Source organism: Pyricularia pennisetigena (assembly GCF_004337985.1).
Source record: "Pyricularia pennisetigena strain Br36 chromosome Unknown Pyricularia_pennisetigena_Br36_Scf_10, whole genome shotgun sequence".
In the NCBI taxonomy this organism is placed as follows: Eukaryota; Fungi; Ascomycota; class Sordariomycetes; order Magnaporthales; family Pyriculariaceae; genus Pyricularia; species Pyricularia pennisetigena.
In genome coordinates, this window is record NW_021940922.1 from 393655 (window position 1) to 403317 (window position 9663).

Genomic DNA, 9663 nt, shown 5'->3' on the forward strand with positions numbered 1-9663 from the left:
TTTTTTTTTTTTTTTTTTTTTTCCCCTTGGTCTCTTTCAGAAGCCAACAATGTCACCAAGCTCCGTCTTGGGGATCCTAATCGGCGGCACCTTGTCCCGAAAGTTTGTCCGCTGCTCGTAGCCATAGGCAAGCCCGACCAGCTTCTCCTCGCTAAACCTCGCGCCCAGGAAGCTCAGGCCGAATCTGGTTAAGGAAAGGCATCGCGGGCAATGACAGAGATTAGTATATATGTCATGACCAACAAAAAGAAGACAACATGTGACCAAAAAAAAAAAAAAAAAAAAAAAAAAAAAAGAATCTCACGCCATTGGCTCATGCATTTCCTCGTACCATCGCCAAGTACACCTGTCTCAAGATCATCCCCTTCATTTCCAGTCATCGTTCTGATAGTACGGGTGATCAAAACCCACGGGCTGCTTCTGGTTCAGCCGTCCGACCAGGTTCTGGTACGTCTGGTACTGCTTCTCGTCGAGCGCCGACAGCCCCGTGGACCGGTCGGAGCGGCGCGAGTCGAAGGCGGACTTGGGCAGGGTCGGGAACTGCGACGGCATCCGGCCCGGGGCGTTTGACGTGTTGCCGGGCTGGGCAGGGCCGGGACCCGCGGATCGGCGCGAGAAGAAGCTGCGGATCGTGGTCCTGGCCCCGCTCATCACGGTGCTGCGCTCGGGGCCGTACAGGCGACTCTCCCAGTTGGGGCCGCGCTCGGTGGCCGAGGTCGGGTCTCGCTTGCGCTGGCGCCGGCAGAGGAAGAAGATTACGGCTGCGAGGAGGGCGACACCAACTGATTGGGGGGGGAGAGTAGCGGATGGCTGTCTGTTAGCGGGTGCAAGGGATAAGCAGTACAGGGTAGTTGAGCCAACGATGGTGGTTGGGAGAATATACTCACGAATGCTTCCAACTATAGCTCCAGCCATCATTCCTCCACTCATCTGAGGTTGAGGGTCGATACTGGCAGGGGCGCTTGCCACTGGTTGCGCTGCATTGCTCTGTGGGACAGTCGGCGCGGCAGAGCTCCTCGCTGGCTCCAAAGGCAGAGTGGGCAGTGCCGTGGACGACGGGACAGCGCCGTTGACCTTGTCCCCTGCCCCGGCAGAAGACGGCGCCGGTGCCGGGCTCTGCACTGCACCATTGGCTCCTTCGGGGGTGGCAGCGGGAGTCTGCGGGGGAGTGGATTGGGCAGCCGGCTGCGTGGACTGTGCAGGGAGGGCAGTCGGTATCTGCGTGGACTGTGCAGGGAGGGCAGTCGGTGGCTGCGTGGACTGCGCGGGAAGGGATGTGGGTGGCTGTGTGGCCTGGGCGGGCGTCGAGCTAGTCGTCGCCTGGCCGGCCTTGGACTTGATCGACTTGGCCGACTTGGACGACCCGGACGATACGCTCGAGGCCGCACCGTCCTTCTTCTCCTGACGCTTCTCGAGATCGGCCAGCAGCTCGGCGAGGCTGTTGGGCTGTCTACCGATGGGGATGGACTTGGCTTCGAGGGCGGCCGGCCTCGCGGGGGCAGCCGGCGTCCCCGCTCTGCCTGCGTTCGAAGTGGCCGCAGAGTTGGCAGACTGCCCAGAAGCGACGCTCGTGGCATCATCCCTGCCGTTGGGGGCCCTGTTGGCTTGACGGCGATCGAGATCCGCCATCAGCTCGGACATGCTGCTGGGCTGCTCGCCAATAGCGATGGATTTGGCAACGATTCCGGCCGGCGCTGCAGGGCGTCCAGATGCCGGTGCAGCGGGAGCGCGCTGCCCGCCGTTGGAAGTAGCCGCCGAGTTGGCTGTGTTTCCTGAAGAAACGCTAGCGGCACCGTCTCGGCCTGGACGCCTGTCGTTGGCCTGTCGACGATCCAGGCTCACCAGGAAATCTGCCAGATCTTCAGAACGCCCGCTGATTGCCCGGACGGCTGGCGTCGCAGGAGCAGCCGGGGCGCGCTGCACGCCGTTGGAAGTGGCCGCCGAGTTGTTGGTTCCCTGCGTGTTGGCAGACTTCTGGGACGGCACGCTGGAGGCCTGGCTACCGACGGCCGGCCTGGCTTGGCGGCGGTTGATGTCGACCAAGAAGTCCACCAAGTCGTTGGACCGTCCGCTCAGAGCCAAGGCGGCTATGGGAGGAGTCGCTGCGGGGGGAGTCGCTTCGGGAGGGGTTGCTGCAGGAGGAGTGGTTGCCGCAGGAGGAGTGGTTGCCGCAGGAGGAGCCACCGCAGGAGGAGTAGTCGCCGCAGGAGGAGCCACTGCAGGAGGCGTCGTCGGGGTTGCGGAAGGAGGGGTGCGTTGTCCCCTCCCCTGGTTGGAAGATCCCGCGGAGCTCACGCTGGGTGCAGACTTGGTAGACTGTGCGGACGGCACGGACGAACCTGTGCCGCTGCGGCGAGCCTGGCGACGCTCAAGGCCGACCAAAAAGTCAACAAGATCTTCGGAGCGTCCATTGATAGCCTTGGCCGCAGGGGCTGCAGGCACAGCTGGCGCCGGAGCCACGGCCCCTCTGCCCGCATTCGAAGTCGCCCGGGAGTTGGCGCTGGCCGCAGACGGGGCCGACTGACCCGAAGCCACACTCGAAGCATCATTGTCGACGGCGGGTGCGTTGGCTTGCCGGCGCTCGAGGTCCTCCACCAGCTCGGCCAAGCTTCTAGGTTGTGTCCCTATGGGGATCGCGGCCGCGGGGGACTGTTTCCCCGCTGCAGGGTCTGGCACGGGGGTTGTCGGGGTTGTCGTGGCCGTGTTGGCCGTGTTTGCGGACTGCGTGGACGCTTTGCTCGAGACACCACCTCGGGCCGGATTTTGAGATTGGCGCCGCTCGAGATCGGCTACGAGCTCCGCTATGCTGTTGGGCTTTGACCCCACGGGGATATACATCTTGGCTCGCGACTTGGCTCCTTGTTTAAGGCTCTTGGAATTTCCGGGGTAGAGCGGACGATATATAGAAGGAAGAATAGACGATAGAATTGGTTCAACGAGTGAGGACGACAACACCAAAGAAAAAGAAGCCTACAATAAAAAGAGAGATCCTGCGCACAGCACTAAAGATAAAAAAAAACAATACAAAACAAAAATAAATAATAAAAAAAAAAAAAAAAGGACGAAAGATGGACAAGAAAACTCGGGAAAATCTGCAGCCAGCTGCTCGCGAACGATAAAGACAGGATCAAATAAATACAGAACATCAAAAACAACAACAACAAAAACAACAGAACCCGTGTGGGAGATCTCGAGACAAAACTACAACCCAAACATCCCGCCAGACCAACTGCAACTCTAGAGTAACAGACACCACTTGTGGCCCCACGGTAGGGGGGAAATGAGAGGCCGCTGCGACAAAAGGCAGAATTCCTACGTCTGCCAAGTTTTTCTCAATTGCCAAGTCCATAGGTGTGGAAGTTATTCGCGACAATAGAGTTACTTGGCTCTTGGCGTCCCCCAAGCATCAAACATTGGCTGGAGCGCCCTCTTTTTTTTTTTTTTCTTGTCTTTTTTGGAATCCCGAATAAAAAAAAAACACTCCATAATGGCGTTTGGTTGGCTACAAGATGCCCCGAGCCGTCCTCCACTTGCATGGGATTTCCGCCCCACCAGTCGGTGGAGTGCTTATCTTATTCTCATTTCTGCTTCTTCTCCATAGGCCTGTCCTCATGAGGTATGTGGTCGCGTGCCTTATTCCCTCTCTCGTTTCGACTTGAACTTGAAGGGCAAGAAGGGTTCAGCAGACTGGGGTATGGAAAAAGAAAAAAGGAAAAAGTACGGTAATAACTACCACCCAGGAAGCAGCACAACCATCCCTTGTTTGATCGCCAAACCCAGTCCCGCTAGTCCCCGATGCAAAAAGAACAAGCCCCAATCAGAACATGGCATTTTGGCACCGGGAATCACTTTGCAGTATTAATCCGCGGCAGTGCCATGTTTCTTCCCCCTGTCCCTGTCCCTGTCCCTGTCCCTGTCCCTGTCCCTGTTCATTGTTAACCTCAGCCGTCAAAAGGCGAATCTGTACTCAAAATTGTAAGCGTTAAGCTTTTTTTTTTCTACTGTAGTTGGTGAAAACCTCCTGGAGGTTGTGGTTGCAATTACAACTGAATGTGCATTATTAAATTGTACGATTAGCAATAGTCTTTTTTTTTTTATTTTTTTTTATACATGCTCCGCCAACGACCTCCGTTCCACATCTTGACATCTTTCCCTTGATCCGACCGACAAGCTGGGCGATGGAGGTCGAATAGACTCCTGTATGGGTCTTGATGATTCTCGACTGGGAGCTCTATGCGGTGCGGTGTTGGTGGTTGCCGAAAGTTCCATCTCCGTCTGTCGCGTATACGTGTGAAAGCGCAGGCCGCTGCGCCGGCCTGAAGCATCAGAAGTCGTTACCCCCGTCCGTGTCGTTTTCTCATGTACCAGACCGCACATGTGCCTGCAGAAAGGTCGAAGTGCCGGGAGGCACGCGCAGATGATCCCTGCCCAAAGCTCCACGACGCTGTCATGACAAACAGATGGTCAGTCTTGCCGGGTCGTATTCTTGCCGGGTCGTATTCTTGCCTGGTCGTATCTTGACGGGTCGTATTCTTGACGGGGTCTTTCGCAGCTGCATTACTCACCACCACATAGACGTGTCGGAAAATGACCAGAGGGAGACATCTTTCGAAAGCATCATGAAAGATTCATAAGACTTGTATGCGCGGTACACGCTGACGCTAAAGACGCTGGGAATTATTGCAAGATCATTTGCTAATTAGCAAAGCAATTCATCGCTCTTCTATCCCCAAAGCCTCACCAACGACGTTGGGGAGAGACGCAGGCAAAACTCACAAACCACCCGCCATCAGGATCGCAAGAACCCCAATCTTTTTTGCCCTGCCGACTTGCAGGGGCCGCAGTATCCACATGGGAAGTAGCAGTATCACCAGGTCCGTGAACGAGTTGATCATGGCGGTTGCGACCCAAATCTCACCCAGCGAGGTGCATGTGGGCACGCTGGAGATGTCCGTCCCAAATAGGTCCACAAGACCCCGGAGGCCGGCGGCGCAGGCCATGGTGCCGCCGGCGAGTATTATACATTGGATAATCGACAGGACCAAGGTGGCGTAGGCAACGATTCGGATTGCGCGGGGGCTGGCGGTTGTGGTGAAGTTGAGGAGGTAGAGTATTACGGAGGCTTTGGCGAGCGCGGTGGCGATGCAGTAAGCCGGCATGGAGACGAGGCCGTTGAGCTGAAATAAAAACAAAAGTTTTGACAACACCGTTAGGGAAGAACACATCTAGCAGGGAAACAAGTCGGATCGAGGAAGACGGAAAGCCTACCTTGGACAAATATACGCTATTCAGAAGGGAAGCCGTTCCGGTCGTCACTTCATATATGCCAAAGATGACTGAGAACCAACGTGTTAGCTTGGACAGTGGGCAGTATTCTGGCGAGCAAGCAACTAACAATAAGCCTCGGTGGCTGCGAATATCACCCCGAAAACCTTGACGTCGCCTGGGTTAGCTATTGCACATTGCATGCTATGGATGTTGAGCATGTGCTTACTGCAGCAAGGGCGATGAGCGCTGGGAGTCGTCGAACAAATTATCGTCAGCTGGCGCTCACGGGAGAGTGCAAAATCGGCGATTCCATCAATAACACTCACTGTCAGTCGTCCTCCATCGACGAAAGATGAAGCTGGCCGTCCAAAGTCGAAGCAGCAGAATAGGTAGTGATAACGCCGGAAGGATACAACACGAGTAATACCATAGTCGTGTTGTATCAGGGTGGGTTAATGGGAGCGAATCCCGTGTTGCGCGGCGGGGGATCAGCATGGTCTTGTGTTAACCTTGCTTGTCGTTCGAGATCGAGACACTCCCGGGACACCGGTTACAGGTGTAGACGGAGCTCGAATGGACGGTCGATTTCTCAAGACAAGATCTTCAATGATCACTTTGCCGCGGTAGGCCTCTGCAGATGGATGGGTATATAGCAACTCGCACAAGGACAGCTGTGCAGAGATAAGAGCAAGCTGCATGTCGCCTTGCCTGTCAAATCTGACGGCCCTTGGGGTAGCAGCAACTATCGGCTGGCTCTGCGATGAGAATAGCTGCTAGTGCAAGGGCGGATCAAGGGTTAGTGTAACTTGACAGGCCTAGCAATCCGGGGCGCATGGACTGGAGTGAGACGTTGATTGGTCTTGTTGATAGCCTAAACCGAAAGTCGCCATAGTCGCTCACTAGAGCAGAGAGTCCCAGGACTGGCGCTGGCCAAAGGTACCGGTAGTAGATTCTGGTCCAAAGTCACTAGACTGAGTCAATGGCTGAGGAAATCCCAGCAAACACGTGGTATAGATTGTTTTGCTCCAAATAGGCGAGAATCGTATGACATGGCTTGCTTTGCAAGACACTTAACATGAATAAATTTTACACCAATTGACCAGGTTGCTGATGGGCGGTTTCGCCAGAAAAGCTATGAGGGGTTCAGTTAGAGTTCCACAATGGGACCGGGAAATTTGCATGCTAAAATGCTTCAAATTATTGCTCGTAGAAGGAAGATAGCGAATTACGTTTGCCTCTGGTCCCCTGGTGAATTTGCCGCTTTAAAAAAGCGCGCAATAGCTTTCAAGTCAAGCTTGGCGAATGGAATAGTTAAGGACGCAATAGGGCAATGAAATAAGAACTTGGAACTAGTTGATCGGTAAGGCAGGCTGAGGTCGAGCGAGGTGCGCATAACCGTTAGAAACTGTGGCAGCAAACAGAACAGATGCAATACTTGGACACAATCGGGTTGTTGAACGCTAGACGGGATAAAACAAAACGAAATAAAAAAGACAAGAAAAAAAAAGAGACGACGATAAGGATAAGCTACCGGTAGACTAGTCGTCACCACCTTCAGTAACCTTCTTCAACCGTTCAGCTGATGGCGCCGTGGACCACCAAATGTCCTCCAGATCGTCGTTCCCAGCGTCCGCCGCCACACCCTCTCCCTTGACGCCGCGGGTGATGCGCCTGAGCGGCATGGTGCCCGAGTCGACTATCCACCACAACTCATCCGCAAGGACCTCGATGGCGACCTTGAACACGTCACGAAACCAGGCCGACTCGACATGCTCGTCAGGCACGCCGCGGTCGGGTGAGGCGGCGACTGCGTAGATCCAGGGGGCGGGGTTTCTGCCGCGCCGCGAGGCCGTGGTTGGGAGGTCCTCGGGCGCCAATGCGAGCACTGAATCGACGACTTGATCCGTTGCGGAGAGGAAGACTGGTTGGCTGAAGCCTGGCGAGAGCGTGGATTGAAGCTCTTGGAATTTGCTTTTGGGGTTGAACCAATTGGGGTTAGCGCAGATTCTCCCCCACGAGCTGTCAATGACGTCACATTGATGACCGTCTGAGGCTGATTTTGATTCTGCCAACCAAATGCCGAAAGGAACGAGTGCAGGCCAAAGAAAGAGAAAAAAAAAAACAGGGGCAAGACAATCTGCCCAAACAAAAAAGATCAAGCCACACTTGAACAGATGAGGAGCAACCCGAAACAATCAACAGGCTGCAATGGAACAAGAGAAAAAAAAAAAAAAAAACTCACCCCCTGAGGATCTGCACATCCGCACCATCCAGCGCGGGGTCCTCAATCCAGCGCACCTCAAACATCTCGCGCGCTTTAGATGCCGCTTCCCCACTGCCGCCACTATCGCTTCCGCCGCCGCCGCTGCTGTTGTTGTTGCTGCTGCTTCTGCCATTCTCGACAGCCCAATCGAAGGGCACCTCGAGGATGCGTTGAAACTGCGCCCGGAACTGCTGCCACCTCTGCTCGGCGCCATTCCCTCCATAGCATCCCGTCCGTACACCGACGAAACCCCAGGGTTGGCCCTCGTGTCGCTTCCTCCACTGCTTGAGCCAGCTAGGCGCCACCGTGTCGACGTTGGTGCTGCTCACGCTCGCTCTGCGGTCGCGCGGGTTGCTGGTGTAGGTATCGAGCATCGTTGGACCGCCCGACAGCCTCCTCTCGAAATTGTGCTTGGACATGGCCGCCGCGCCGTGCTCGCCCAGAACATCCCTCAGTCCCGCCTGCATCTTGTCCAGCTCGCCCTCGGGCAGCGACAATATGTCCTCTGCTGTCGCGTCACTGTATCTCTGATAGTTCCAGCCCTCCGGCCAGTAGCTGCTTGAATGGTCGCCATAGTGCATGTGCTCGGGCTCGGTGGGCCCAGGACCCTTGGCAAGGGGATTCAGAATGTTGTTACCACTGATGCTCTGCGCCATTGTGAATGAATGTATTGATATTGATGATGAAAGGATGGTCAGACAGCAATGAATGGACCAGACCTGGAGTGATTTAAACGAACCAGGGACTGCGTTACTTGCACAAAGATAAGACGTCTATCTGCCTTGCCCCAAGGTTCCTCCGTACCTTAGTCTTCTGTACCTCCCGTTAGTCCTATGGCGATCCGACCTTATCATTTGATCTACCTCACCCGAAGCTGTCAAATCATCACACGTGATGGCTAGTCCCCCACCATGTCCTATTTTTTTTGCCTTTGTGCTAATGTACCTAGCAGGGCCTCCTCCGTGGTAGACCCCATTCCTCAGGTAGTCCGTCTGAGGTACCTGTGTCGAAGACAACAAAACAGGTCAAGCTTGTGCGGAGAAATGACGCTTTTGCAAGATTGAACCGGGGGCATTTTGAAAGTCTGTTTTCCCCCACACACACGGATAGCTGCCCTGAATTATCGCCAGCATGACCGCCGCCACCCCTGGGCACAGCCCTGCTTTTAACGACGTCACGACGTAGCTCTCGTTTAGATGCGATGATGCGCAAGCGTTCCCGGAGGTTTCTGAAAAAAAAAAAAAAATGCCGTGGCTGTAAACACACGACCCATAATGCTTCTTTTTGGTTCGGTGCGATTGATCTTCCACCATCCCCATCTACCGCAACGCTTCACAGTCTTCCATACCAGCCCCCCGGCCACCTGCCAAGCTGCGCCGCTGTGTGACAAGCCAGGGGGTGAACGGGTAGCTTGCCCAACGAGATTGATCCAAGCCAAGCTAAGCTTAGTCGACGTGAAACTTGGCTCAACACGCCAAGCCACTTCGACTTTGGGATAGATGCTGGGATAGCGCAAGACAGTCGCGGTTTTTTTTTTTTTTCGATTGGGTGTTCGTATGGCTAGAGGTCGACCAAGGGACGAGTCGGCGAGGCGAACAATTTCAATTTGTTCAAAAGCCATTTGCCTGGGGTATTTTTGTGACGGGCAATACGAGTCGATAGGGACCTATCAAGGATGGAGGGTAGTCCGACTGAAAATCAATGAATTGCAGTTCCTCCGGCAAACATCACCAGATTTCATTTTCAACTTGACCATGTCTTTTTCGGCAAGGAGATGCCATCTACCAGCTCACCGCCAGTTGACCCTTGTATTGCAAATGGACGATCTCCTATGTCTGCCATTTCACGGTCGCGCAAGGCCTTCCTTTGCAGGCCGTAGCGGGCGGAAGGCATGTCCTCGCTTCCCGACGCTACTGTCAACCTGCCAACGCTTCGCCTCCCATCGCGTTAGAGCACTAGAGCCTGGGAATAAATCAAGATGACCGCCTGTCGCTCCAGCACATGCCTGGGCAAAGTGGATGGAGCTCATGCTCTGCCTGACACACCTACATGTCCAATAGACCCAGGCAAATGTTCCAGAAACTCGAGAAACAGTCAGCATGGCTGCCTGCCGGACAAGGCCAAAAAAAAAA

General features: G+C 54.8%; 2 protein-coding genes across 2 annotated transcripts in view; both read right to left on the minus strand.

The window, feature by feature from the left end:
* Window positions 1-2838, minus strand: part of PpBr36_10481 (uncharacterized protein) — a gene marked incomplete at both ends in the record, with an annotated part of 4713 nt that extends 1875 nt beyond the window's left edge. The window contains 3 exons of the mRNA XM_029897592.1: window positions 49-184; window positions 395-782; window positions 888-2838. Coding sequence (XP_029743963.1) covers window positions 49-184; window positions 395-782; window positions 888-2838 — 2475 coding nt within the window. The remainder of the gene's footprint in view (window positions 1-48; window positions 185-394; window positions 783-887) is intronic.
* Window positions 2839-4104: 1266 nt separating this feature from the next.
* On the minus strand, window positions 4105-8187 carry PpBr36_10483 (uncharacterized protein; the record flags this gene model as incomplete). Its single annotated transcript, XM_029897594.1, has 7 exons — window positions 4105-4444; window positions 4566-4670; window positions 4777-5177; window positions 5269-5336; window positions 5396-5443; window positions 6818-7239; window positions 7511-8187. The coding sequence occupies 7 exons, from the start codon at window positions 8185-8187 to the stop codon at window positions 4105-4107; spliced, it is 2061 nt and encodes a 686-aa protein (XP_029743961.1).
* Between the last annotated feature and the right edge of the window lie 1476 nt (window positions 8188-9663).